Source organism: Chenopodium album, chromosome 2 (genome assembly GCF_948465745.1).
Source record: "Chenopodium album chromosome 2, dcCheAlbu1.1, whole genome shotgun sequence".
Lineage (NCBI taxonomy): Eukaryota > Viridiplantae > Streptophyta > Magnoliopsida > Caryophyllales > Amaranthaceae > Chenopodium > Chenopodium album.
Genome location: NC_137835.1, coordinates 66399388 through 66413578, shown reverse-complemented (window position 1 = coordinate 66413578; position 14191 = coordinate 66399388). Strand labels below are relative to the sequence as shown.

The 14191-nt window shown below is 35.5% G+C and overlaps 1 protein-coding gene across 1 annotated transcript; it reads right to left on the bottom strand.

The window, feature by feature from the left end:
• Positions 1–6814: 6814 nt before the first annotated feature.
• On the bottom strand, positions 6815–13761 carry LOC145586589 (U1 small nuclear ribonucleoprotein C-like). The gene is made up of 7 exons (XM_081643469.1): positions 13590–13761; positions 13230–13314; positions 13079–13121; positions 12672–12713; positions 12278–12527; positions 7203–7532; positions 6815–6885 (listed from the first exon to the last, which is right to left on the bottom strand). Exons 2-6 carry the CDS (start codon positions 13235–13237, stop codon positions 7207–7209), a joined length of 669 nt encoding a protein of 222 aa, XP_081499595.1. The 5' UTR covers positions 13238–13314; positions 13590–13761; the 3' UTR covers positions 6815–6885; positions 7203–7206.
• Positions 13762–14191: the final 430 nt, after the last annotated feature.

The window sequence follows — 14191 nt, the reverse complement described above, 5'->3', positions numbered from 1 at the left end:
AAATGACCAAAATATTATTAAAAAAAAGTAAAAAAAAAAAAAAAGATAATTGACCAAAATATTATTTTTTTTTAAAAAAAGAAAAGAAATTCTCTAAAAAAAAAACATATCCTCCATTATTGATTTTCGAAAGGGCTTTTTTATTCTGTATATTTTTTTGTTTGTTTTTTTGCTTTGTAATAATGATTTCTCCTTTGAAAGAAAGGATTTTTGATCTCCTTCAAAATACAAGGTTTTTTCGATCTCCTTTAAAAGACAAGGTTTTTCGTTCTCCTTGGAAAGATAGGGTTTTTCTCCTCTTTTCGAGGGGGTTTTTATGTAGCTTAAACTCCGGTATAATAGATCTGAAGGATTCTCGTGAAATTGTTTCATTGGTGAAAAATTATGCGGTGTTGCAAAAGTTTTCAATTTTTCGAATACGGTCAAATGGATCTGATGGAAATCATCCTCACGACTACAAGGGATCGTTAGATTGTCTCTCCAAAAAGGTTGTATTTTCCAGCGATATAAGCAGGAGATGTTCCACATTACAAAATCTACTTGACGATTGTAATTTTATGAAGAAAATTTTTATTTGATTCAAATCATGTATTTGTTAAAGTCGATTATCGTTGTAGATGCCATATGATTTTTTATTAATGGCTTGATTTTACTACTAGTAAAGAAAATTTTTAAAATTCAATGTTGTTATAAAAATTGTGTTATGTCCAGTTTATATATTTACATTATGTAGATTATTCAAATTAAATTTGAATATAGATGACTTAATATCTATTTGATGTTCATATCAAGACTGTATATGTTCACTTTAAATAAGTTGTTTTTGTTCATTTATAGAAGGATAGGTAGAATATATCATGATTTATGCACACAAGTTACGGCAATCATGATGAAGATAGTAGGCAAGAAAGAAACATTGCTATCTATCTACTAGGCGAAAATTAATCAAAGTTCTTCAAAAATATATGGCTATATTAGACCCTTTTGTTATAATTTTTTGGAGTTGTCTTTTAAAATCTCAACTACTAGTTTTTAACTCGGGCGATGCCCCGGATAATTGTATATATATTAAAACTAAATTTAAATGTGATAAATTAAGTGAAATATATTATTGATCAATTAATATTTTTAAATAATTACTGTTTTTTTTAATGTAAAAGTACTTGTACTTTTTTTTTCAAAAATTATTGAACAAAAATGGAAATTAATAAAAAAAACATTATTAGCATGAAAAGTACTATAGATTTTATAGTTATACTTCCTCGGTTTTTTAATACTTGCAACACTTCCCTAAAATAAATATGTCACAATACTTGCAATACATTATAAATGGAAAGTTGTTTTAAGGAAAAACATATCTTTTCCCTTAGATAAAGCGCATGACTCACTAAATTACACTCATAACATCCACTCATCTCATTTTAAAGTGTATTATATCATGTGAACCCCACATTTCTTAAATACCGTGAAAAAGTATGTGTCGCAACTATTAAAAAACGAAGAAAGTATATTCTAAATAGTTGTAGAGTTGTATGTTTGAGCAAATGTAAGAGATGGGATTAATTTGTTATTATATTAAACTCCATACACTGTTGTTAAATGTTGTTAAATGTATGTGAATAAAATATATATATATATATATATATATATATATATATATATATATATATATATATATATATATATATATATATATATATATATATATATATATATATATATATATATATATATATATATATATATATATATATATTATTAAAGTTTGAAATTTATAAACGTCATTAACTATTGAAGTGGTGGTAAAAATTAAATCATAATGATATCATAATGACTTTTATAAATTAAGGAAAAATTACCCGCAATAATCCGACCTTTTGCCTGTCCGCTGAAAATAATCCCACCTTTACCCCTAATCAACTTCCAATGGTCCCAGGTGACAAGTTACCTGTTAAAAAGGTAAACTTTTTTTTTGGGTTTGAAATACACGTGTCACGATACAATTTGTCCAAAACTTTTAATAAAAAAATGGGAAAAAAAAGTCAATCAGCCACCCCTCCACTAGCCCCAGCCACCCCTAAGCCACACCACTTTAGCCACCACCATCCCCACCTGACCGTATCCACCACCATCCCCATCTGAACGCAACCCACCAAACCAAAACGCCACTCCCAACCGACGCAGACCGGAACCCTAGCCTAACCAACCCCAAAACTCCTTCGAAACCCACTAACCCCATGCTCATTCGAAACCCCACAAACCCAGATCCCAAGAAACGACAAATGGAAAGAGGAACCGTGTAGACACCTAAAAATGTCTCCCCAAAACCAAACCCGATGATGAACAACCTTTCATCTCCATTATAGGTCGGGTTGAGTATTTAATCTTTGGAGTGCTTAAATCCATATTCAATCCCAATATATTTCATAAACAAACCAATTCCTAGCCCATTTCCCCAAACCATAACTTATTTTCTTCTTTTCGTGCCTTTAAACCCAAAATAATTCATTTCGTGTCCTTTTTATAAAAAAAACATTTAGTCCAGTTTATTTTGGTCCATAATCTAGGTCCAATGATTTGATAGTTGGATGGGGCTTGCAAAGAGCTTTCCAATGATATATTATAAGCCAAAATCCGAGTTATAACGAATAAGTTATGACCAAAATATTAAACTAGCCCAAACCGAACCTAAACCCACCTAACCTACGACCCAATGATCATGTGGAGGGTCCAAAGGATTTAATCCCATTTCTAAACCAATTAGGATTAATTAGAAGCTTCTATAAGTTTCTAAAAGATCTTAATTATCTTTTTTGAAAAGATAAGATTAAAGAGTTTGAAATTGAATAAAACTTTCTTTATGAAAATCCTAATTCTATTCGAATTGAATGACGTTCAAAGATAGTAAGATATTATTTTTGTGCCTCATAGTTTTTATCAAAATCTTATATGGTTGGATATTCCTTGAAATTATCTTTCCAATGATATATTATAATATCAATTCCGAGCTATAACGGAAAAAATATGAATAAAATATCAAAGTCTATCCAAAACTGACACCGTCTCACTATTTCGGCCATATCTTTTATTCTAAAAATATTTTAATCTGATTTCAATTGGGTTAGAAATTAGATTTCAACAACTTTCCAACGACATATTATTTATCTTATTCCAATTTCTGGATCAAAAGATATGATAAAAACAAAAACCGCAAAAAATGTTGTCTATCGCAAGAGTATTATTCCAATTCGAATTCTTATCTTTTCTTAATTCTTCGACCCTTCTTTTTCCTTATAAATAGAGGTCATATCTCCTCTTTTTCAATCATCAACAAGCTTGATCACAAAATAATTATCTTCTCCCTCTTTAGCCTAAATACTAGCCACCCTAGTCTCTCAAAATACTTCCCCGACCTAAGTACTCCAAGGAGTCCATACAATACCCGAGGTTCCGTCCTTAAACCAAGGCGTGAAAGGTAGAATTAACTGAGGGTTTGGACTAAATCAACTCTACTTTTAATTTAATTTAATTTCAACTTGATTTATATTTTTATTGAAGTTACTAACAATTTATTCATGATGTAGCAATTCAAGGAAACACGGAAAGTGAGTAATTAATCACTTAATTACTCTTTTTTTAATTCTTGTTGCTAGTATCATGATTAGGTTTATTTATATTTGATTTGACTAACCATATTATTGTTGAATTGCTTCCAATATTAATGTTTATTCTATTAATATTATGATCACCATATTGCATATTTAAAAGGAATATGTAATTGAAAATAATCACGACTAATAAGATAATTTGGACGACCGGTTTAAGTTCCTTTTTAATCTTGTTGTTTAATCAAGTGATCACTAATATTTTAGAATTATATGTTGCATTAATATTCAACCAATTTAGCATGATAATAGTTTGGAGCAAATTGATTTTTTTTTTTTTTTTTTGTATGTCTGTGAGATCGCAGGAATCACTTTCCATAATAAGAATCGAGTAGAGGCCAATACGGGCGAATGTGACTCCATGACTCACTTCGTATCATCATCCCGATCCTCCTTTCGTGGTTCCGAACCATATGGATTTAGTAATCTCATGGATTATGAATGGGGTGTAACCTTCACGGGTCAATCGTTGTTGCCTATCGTTGGCCCTTAATCGTGGTTGCCTTTTATGATCCGTGAACGGTTTACAAGTTCCTTAAAAACTTGTTGGCGGCTCCCTACTTTCCTTGTCCCTAATTGTATCATGTCAATTCCCACTTCTTATGAGTGCTAAGCATATTCACACATGCTTGACGTAGGCGCACTTCGAGCGACGCCTACAGGCCGGAATCAGGTCGGGGAGAGGTAAGTGGCCGGAATCGAGACAGAAAATGGTTTTCGAGGGTGGAGGAAGGTTGTTCTGCGTTTTCGTGGGGGAGAGAAAGGGGTTGGTGGTTCGACAATTCGTGGAAGAGGGTAGGGGAGGCACCGTGCTGGGGGAGGGGGTAGGGGCAAGGAAGTTCGACGCCGAAATTGGGGGATGGGGGTGGTTGCAAGGCCGAAATAGGGTGATAGAGGAGGCTAGGGATGTCGGAAAAGCCGGGATTGGTGGCTGAGAAGGTCGGCGCGCTGGGAACGGTGGCTGGGAAGGTCGGCACGCCGGGAACAGTGGCAGGGGAGGTGGTTTGGCTGGTGGGTGGTTTTAATATTAATTAATTGTTTTTTTTTTTCTAACTTTTTTTATTTTTTTTAATTTTATTATTTGGACTAATCGGGCGTCGACACGTGCCAAGTAACTTGCTAAAGCAAGTTAAGTGACCGATTGGGACCAATAAAAAAGATGGGGGGGGGTAAAGGTGGGATTACTAAAAAATAGGAAAAATTGCTCCCATTAATCTGAACTTTGCCTCATCTGCCCAAATTAATCCCAACTTTCGTTTATTATCTATCACTCCCAACTTTAGGGGGTATTAATTTCTATTGCACCCAACTTACCTGCAACCGGTTAATCCGGTCAACATTTGTGTGTTAGATTTTTTTTGGACACGTGTCACTACATGAATGGTCAAATAAAAAAACAAAATTTAAAAAAAAAAAAAAAAAAAAAAACCAGCCAACCAAAACGGCAACCACCCCTTAACGGCAGCCACCGTTAATGGCAGTGGGATTCGGGGAGGATAAAGGAGGGGAGGCCGGATTTGGGTCGGAAACGAAGGGGAAGGGGGCGGAAACGGCGGGGAGGGGGAAACGGCGAAAATGAAAGGGAAGGGGAAGGGGATTCGGGTCGGAAACGAAGGGGAAGGGGACTTTAAACAGCGGGGGAGAGGGGAGCGACGGAGGAAACAGGGGTGGGGGACGGATTTTTGGGGGTGGGGAAAGGGAAAGGGTTAGTTTTGAGCGAAGGGGGGGGGCTGGGTGGCGGTTTCCGAGAGCGAAGGAGGGGTTTTCGGGGGTGGGGGAAGGGAAGGTGTGGGTTTTGAGGGGGGGGGGGAGTGCTAGGCGGCAGTTTCCGGCAGCAAGGGATGGGTTTTCGGGGATGGGGCTGATTTTCCGGCAGGGTGGGGGTGGGGGTGTGGTGGCAGCCGCTGGGCATGGGTGGTTTGTGGGGGGTTTTAAAAAAAAAAAATTTTAAGCCAATCATACACTGACACGTGTCTAGATAACCGGCTACATCAGGTTGGATGACCTGTTGGGTGCAATAGAAATTAATACCCCCTAAAGTTGGGAGTGATAGATAATAAACGAAAGTTGGGATTAATTTGGGCGGACGAGGCAAAGTTCAAATTAATGGGAGCAATTTTTCCTAAAAAATAATCCAAAGATGGGATTATTTTCAGCGGACGGGCAAAAGGTCAGATTATTACGGGCAATTTTTTCGATAATTAATGGTACGGAGTACTACATAGCGTCACATCATATGCTTAGTAATGGGGTCACGTGACACAATTACATGCCTTTGGTGACACATGGCAGAATAGCATGTATTGCCATCGTAATGAATATTGATATACTGATAAACTAACATCCTTTTATGGTAGTGACTTCCGTTATGATGGGATATTGGAATTAGTTGAGTATTTGATTTTAATTTAGTGTTTGTGGAATAGGAGTATTGTGATTTGTGAATTTGATTTGGTGGAAAAGAGTTATGTAGGATTGCAACAATTATCAAAGTTTCATTTTTCTATGAAATAAATAAGATGAAACTCGTCCTCACGGTTATAAGACTTACTACCTCCGTTACAGGTTATGTGCAACGAATAGACATTTTCCCTCTCTGCTTTTTGTCAAATCGTTGCACATAATTTGTAACAGAGGTAGTATAACATATCATATTGTTAGGCCATCTCTCATTCTCTCGCACTTATTAATGTCATTTGACTTTTTATTAAGAATTAAATTTACTATAAAAAGAAAAGTAGTATTTTTAATTGTTTTGTAGCAAAAAACAGTTAATCGATAAAATTTCAAGGCAAGAGATGTGAAACATAATTGTCTAATACTTTCCATAATTGTTATGCCACAAGCTACAAATGTGAAACTGGTAATTTTCAGCTGATTACGCCTTGACAATTTGCATATTTCAAAGCACACTAGCACATCAATATGGTAGAAAGGACCAAAACATATTAATTGCTCTAGCTACTTCATATGTTTTACATGTCACAGCAAATTGATTAGAAGACAAGGGCGCAAAGCTATACTACAATATCCAGCCAATTCCTCCACACCTCCTCACGTTAACAAGTACGAGTAATATATTGATGCTCCCTAATCTCCATATGTTAAAAGAGTTCAAAACAAAAAAAAAACACACACACACACACACACACACACACACACAGGAGCCCGGCATCTACAACCTTGAGGTATAAATACATCTCATCCTGAATCCAATGTCCTGCATCACCAAGGCATTTAAAATTGTAATGGCTCTGAAATGTCTTTGAGATTTACTTGTTCAAATATAGAGACTGAAATGAAATAAAACTACACAAACAAAAATGTTTTCTCAAATCATCACACTTTGGACTAGAGTGTGGCCTCCAAGGAGTTTGTACAGGATTTGAAATCAACTATCAAAGCTTTGTCACTTGTTTAATACAGAGTACTCTATTATTCAATGAGATAATATAAGAAAATAGCAAGCTTCATGTGAAAAAATTAAATAAATAACCAATACAAAGTATATTATGCAAGAATATGTTCCAGACATACCATTTCAGTTAGATTGAAGACTGTTGTTCGGGGCTTGACCATAAGTAAATCCGTCAGCACCTGAAGTTGCAGGATAAGAAACATTTCCACCAGCAGAAGGAAAGCTTGAGACAGCAGGCATATTTGTCCCTCCAAAGCTCCCGCCAGCAGGAGCACCCTGGAACCCAGGCTGTGATGCAGTTGGAGCACCACCATTAGTAACAGGAGGCGTTGCTCCTGGTACTGATGTTGAGGTATTCAAAGGAAGTGGCCCAGGTGGACCATTTGCTTGCACTGGTGCACCAGGAGCACCTGGTTGTCCCACAACTTGTCCTGGAGGTGCCCCATAAACTGTAAACAATTTGGAGCTGTTAATTAACTAAAAGAATTTAACCCCGAAAAAAAAAAAAAAAAAAAAAAAAAAAAAAAAAAAAAAACAGTACAATAAGTGATGAGACAGAAAATAGCAAAACAAAAAATAAATACCCTCCTGTAATGCAATTAAACTTATGCTCATCTTCAATAACTGATGCAACAAAGAAAATGCAAAACCAAGAATATACAATACTTCAGGTAAGCATGTAAGATCTGCTGCAGAAACAACATACTTGTGAACAGTTGAACACAAAGCCAATTCTAGAGTATTAGTTAACAAGTAAAGCATATCAGTATATTACTATATTACCAAAAAGTTAAAACATCTTTGCTAATCTTGTATAGTTTCAGTCTGAACCGGCACAAGATCTCTTTGTCCTCTAATCCCCACACAATTTCCACAAACTATCATCCATAATCATTTGTTCAAAATGACAAGAATTGACCAGTGTTACCTCATCTGCAGACGCTTCAGCTCTTAGAACAGGAAGTCAGGAACAGGATTGCAATTGCAGGTGGGTGATTTTATAATTTGTGGCCTTGTGGGTGATTTATTGGGTATCCTTTTTTGGATCATTATTGGTCATAGGTATGAACTCATTATACAAAATTTAAAATACTAAGGAAAAATGATACAGTAATATATAACAGGCATATTTATAATTTTCCCTAACGATAAATCAAAGCCACTCCACCATCACCGGAGCAGACAACTAATCTCTCATGCCTGACCACACTAATGACATAGAAACCCAGATATTCTATTCAATGAACATCCCTAAAAAAGACCCAACATTTTGAACAATATATTTCACATACTACCTACGTTCCTAAAAGTTAGACTCATTTACTATTCATGTAATCAAAATAAAATATATTAACAAGTTTGATCTTATTAGATAACTCTGATGATAAATATTTCAAATATCAATTTTTTAAAAATTTTACTTATACATAGCCGAAGTTATTAATGATCAAAGATGTTAATTGGAGACCGTGCAAATGTAAAGTGAGACGAACTTTCAGGAACGAAGGGAGTATTTCACTTTCAATAAACACAAGTAGGGCTCATTTCTCAAACTCTAGATCTCAAAGTCCCCTTGATTTGTGTTCCTTTCATTGCATTTAATCTACCGTCTACAAACAGAAGGTGACAACTACATGTTTAGTAATGTCAATTTGGACAAACTAGCTCATGCACCTGATTAAATTGGCACCTACAAACTGCGATTTGGAACAAACAACTTAATATGTACTTTGTGGAGGGAGAAAGATAATTAGGTAACACAGGGATTGACTATCGGCATAAAGTTATCCTTCCAAACCTTGATTAGCAAAGGCTCAAAACAATACCATTGATTTAAAAGTCCATTGAATTTAACAACACTTAGTCAGAAGTGCCATTGTACATTGAATGTCCAAAATTATTTCCTTTGTTACTAAATTATTGCAACACTTCACTTTTAGGAGGTTGCAAAAAAAATGTCTAACATTACTTTCTGCTGATAATGGGTTTCCCTATTTCTCTTCTTATCACATCGGTCCCTGGTATAAAAACAAGGCCGCGACGTTTTGGTTGGGCCGTTTCGTAAAGGAAATTCAATTGACCGAACCGAGACTGTCCGCATCAACAACAGGTATTAAAAAACCCCGCAATTTTGTCCGAATCAAATATTTTAACCCTAAATCACCCCGCATTGAAAGTTACATCTATTATTTCACATAAAAGTTACTTTCTATTCAAAGATATAGTGAAAGATTCCCCCATATCTCCCCACTAATGGCTCAAATCTTTTATTATGCCCACATATCACCTCACTAATGGCTCTAATCCTCTACTATCTTGAAATCAAATTTGCATCGAGACAACTGTGACATGCTCCGCGATCAACGCATCATAAGCGTTCCCACGACAACGCAACCGTTCCCGTGATCGTAACCGAAACTGCATTTTCGAACCATGGTCCCTCTATGTATTTCACTCTATCAATCCCCTCATTAGGCCTGAGCAAAACTATCTGATTATCCGAAGATCCGATCCGCACCCGATCCGAAAATTTAGGATAACCGATCCGAAAACATTTTCGGATCGGATATCGGATCGGATATCGAAAATTTGAATTTCGGATATCCGAATATCCGAAAATAAAGTCGGATGTCGGATCGGATATCCGATCCTATATCCGAAAATTACTTTTTTTTACCCATATTTTAAAGTTCAAATATTATTCATATGCCCATTGCCCAACAGCCCAAGCCCAAAAAAAACTTAACTTACCCTAATTTCAATATTGTCTGCCTCTCTTTTCTCAAGTTCTCAGTTAGTCTTCTCAGTTTCTCACTCCTCTAGTCCTCTTCTCTCTCGAGCTCTCCTCTAGTCCTCTTCTCTCTCGAGCTCTCCTCTTTAGTCTCTACTTCTTTTCTCGGAACTTTAGAAGTCAGATCTACACCACCACATCTCCGACCACCGTCAAAGACTCAAAACCACCACAATCTTCCCTCACTCCTTCACCAGAAGCGGCGCCGCCCCTCACTCCTTCACCAGAAGCGGCGCCCCTCACTCCTCCACCAGAAGCGGCGACACCCCTCACTCCTCCACCAGAAGCGGCGCCCCTCACTCCTCCACCAAGGTAATTAATCCTTTTCCTCTTTTGATATAATTTATAATTTTAATTAGTTAATTGGGTTTTCGAAATTCTATTGTTCTGCTCTTTTTCTTCTTCTTGTGCTTCATTTTTAGGTTCCATTGTTGTTGATTAAATTTGGAGAAATGTTAATATCTGAAATTTTTGTTGTTGTAGAGTTGTTGACTTGCCACATGCTAATACTTTGTTGATCTGCTATCGGTTTCGAGTTTCCGGCGTTGGATGACTTTTTTTTAGTATAAGATAAAATGCATGTATTGTTAACATTTGGACATTAATGTATTTGGACTTTAAATTTTCTTTGTTATATAATTTGTACTTTTGTAGTAGTTACCCAATTAGTTTGCATTTTGGCAGGTTATTTGTATTTTGTAATTTTATTATTTTGTTTTTTCTGAAAATTAGTTGTGGTCTGTGGACAATATTTACAAGTCCATTAGTCCATTTTTTTAATAGGATAATTACACATCTATTTTATCTCTCCTTTTTTAGTGAGTAACATGAGGAGAAAATGGAAAAAAAAAATCAATTTTGCCATTTAAAACAACTAGTAATCAAAGTAGTCGGATATAGGATATCCGATATATCCGATCCGAAAATTTCGGATATCCGGATTTTCGGATATCCGAACTTTTCGTATCGGATACAAATACCAAATATACGTATTTTCGGATACGGATATCCGATCCGAAATGGGATTTCGGATCGGATATCCGATCCGTGATCAGGCCTACCCCTCATCATATGGGTCCCTCTATGTATCTCACTCTAGCAATCACCGCATCACATCGGTCTCTCTATCCAACTCTCTCAATCTATCTCCTCATAGCGTTCCCTCAATCCAACTAAACCAAGTATTTTGTTGAATAAAATTATTGAGTAATTTTCTATGCACTTGAAGAACACAAAAGGAGAAAAAAAAAAAAAAAACCTTCCATCTCTGCGAAAAAGCAACACAGACACCTCCCCCCCCCCCCCCCCCCTCTTTCTCTCTCTCTCTCTCTCTCTCTCTCTATCCTGTCCTTTAACAATACCCTTAATCTGAGTTTCTAGGGTTTTAAACATTGTACAGTTCATGAATAATGACCCAAACTAGATCATTTGAAACACATATCTTGAGTTGCATATAAACTCATGCCATAGGTTGCTGTTGAGAAGGGATTCAAACCCTTACACTTCGATTTGAAACCACCACTAATCCACTGAGTCCTAAGCCACACCCAGATAAAATTGGCTCCAACAAATGCTCTCAAAGAATAGAAACCTTTCTCAATCACTTCGGATTGTTTCTTTCTAAAAGACCAAGCTCAGTGAATTATGAAGTTTATGGTTGTGTAAAACTGACCAACAATAAGGGACTTATTGAGTCGCTAACAATGAAGACATGCACATATGTTCAATGTATTTGCTAAATTTTGACACAACCTAGTTAACAAGAAGTGCTACAACATTTAGCATTCTACATGAAAACTGGAACCAATCTGAAATCCCCGGTCAAATTACTCTCTAGTCTGATCAATCAAAAAAGGTCATAGTGACCACAAGATAGCAATAAGAGAACCTTCAAAGAAATATTCTAAATACCTTAGAGCCCAAGCTGAAGTAAATAGTATGTTGTAAAGCCTATAAATAAATGGGACATTTTCTGGTAAAAATATGCCTCTCATAGGGACAACAATCATGAGGAAAGAAAGCCTATTCCTAATCTAGGATAGCACAAAGGATCCTTTCCCTTTTTTACATGTATATATAGTTTTTTACTGATTCAGATCCTTATTTACTAAACAGGTGCAACTTTCATGATACTTTGTTTTACATATTTGATTGTCTAGCTACTGACCTACATATCTTGATGTCTCATCAGTGGTATGATCCCATTTGAATCCTTAAGCATCATATGCTGATCAGTTAATTGATTATTTAGTTATGTTTTCACTAAGCTTCTTTGATTATCTTGCAGTCAGAATTTATAAGGAAACATGCAATGTAACTGAATATTAAAAGATATGTAATTTCCCATAAGATAAAATATTTGATCACATAAGAAAACAATAAAGATTGAAAGCATCAACTTACCCGGAAAACCAGGAGGTCTAGGAAAAACAGGTAGCCTGATCCCTGGAGCCATTTGAGCATTGGGAGGCAGGGAACCTGGAATCGGCAATGGTGCAGGAAGAATAGGTGGTCTAACACCAGGTCTCCATGCTGCATAGGCAGCACCAATTTGAAAAGCACCTTGGCCACTAAGATGCTCCTTGATTCTCTGATCAATCAAACTTTGCGTTTGTTGCTCCTCAAATTGTTGATAGTATATCCGTACATTTGCCTAAAATCGAATACAAATAACCATCACAAATAATTTGCCGGAAATGATCAAAAGCATAGGTTATTCAATTAAGAATTTTGTATAATTGAATCATATTTGGAAATATTGTTCTTTCCACTGCCTACTGAGGCAAAGCTAGCTTACCTTATGCTTATAACCTGCATTATGTTGCTTCCTGACAGATGGCTGAGAGCAAAAACAATATGTCAGCCAAACAAACATGGGGTTGATACATATATTTTCTAATGTTCTACGCCAACAAATGAATACGTCCCTCTCACATTTCTTCTCCCAAAAACTGAAATAAAACCATCACTCTAATCTTTAACGTGGAACACAAACACAGGAATCAAATTATACGAGTGAAATGCCAAGTACATATTCTAGCCAACTCCTATATGTTTTTCACCACACTCACATTGGAATTCAATAATTAGAGTTAAAAATACAAACAATCAGCATAAATCAATATTCGAGAAAATCAAGACAAAAAGAAATAAACACATAATCAAACTTTGAAGCGCAACAAATTTGATAAAACAAATACTTACAGAATCATGTGTCAAGTAAGTGTCGCAGTAATCACAATAATACCTGTCAAAAATTCAAAAACAAATTAACGATAAAAGTAAAAATAAAACCTAATTAACTACCTTTAGAAAAAAACTCAATCCATATTTTGAAGAACAGCAAATACATTACCTAGGCATTGGGTTGAGTTATGTTATTTTATAGAATTTATACCACCAGCTTCTACTCAACGGAGTCCAATTTGTCAGCAAAAACCCTGGTTAAGTATAGAAAATTTTGAATGCGACAGAGTTAGCAACAAAAGCAATTGAGGCAACCAGTGATTTTAGCACCTTCAATTCTTGTAGGTTAAGAATGTGATTAGCAAAATACGATCTTTCCGAAAATAAATTATAGCCAATAGTCCAATAATCCAATTTAAAGAACCCTAAATTGAGTAAACTGAGAATTAAATTACCGAAAGTGTGGAACTAAACCCTTAGATTGAGAAATTTATATTTAAACATTCCAATGAATAAGAAAAACTATTACCTCAGAAGCTGAATCAGTGGAGGAGAGATCTATCAAGTCGCTTCAATGGAGGATTCAGAGTGTGTTTCAATGGAGGTGAGAGAGAGGGAGGGGGGGAGCGTCGCAGCTTACTGGTGAAAAAGTTCCGAAGGGGGGGAAATTAGACGTAAGAGGGTTCACTATGTTAAAGTTATAGGGGTTGTTTATGACTCGTGAAATTCACCTTATTTGATTAGTAATATAGTAGGATGTTGTTTGATTAGTAATACTATATAGCTAGTATAGTACCGGGGTGATGGACGGGTTTAGTAATAATCTTTATTTTTATTTCGCTAAAAACCTTAAATTAATTGAATAATCTAATATATCATATCATGTAACTAATACTACGTATATATGCTAAACTTTTAGTCAGGTCACGATATAGCAACACTTGGCATTCTAACTTTTCGTCAAGTATCGCACCACGTTGGATAGATTTAAATACACTTCATAAGATAAAAAAGTTACTGTAGTTTAGAATTCTATTTTGAATCAAATTTGGATAGAATTTTAGGATAAAATTTTAGGATAAAATTGTTAATTTAGAGTTTTATTTTTAATAAAATAAAATTTGAGTGTCG

Coding starts and splice junctions, on each gene's coding strand:
- LOC145586589 (XM_081643469.1), bottom strand. Junction 12,714..13,078: donor CTTACTTGACACATGATTCT/GTAAGTATTTGT, acceptor TTTTGCTCTCAG/CCATCTGTCAGGAAGCAACA. Junction 7,533..12,277: donor TAGACCTCCTGGTTTTCCGG/GTAAGTTGATGC, acceptor AATTGTTTACAG/TTTATGGGGCACCTCCAGGA.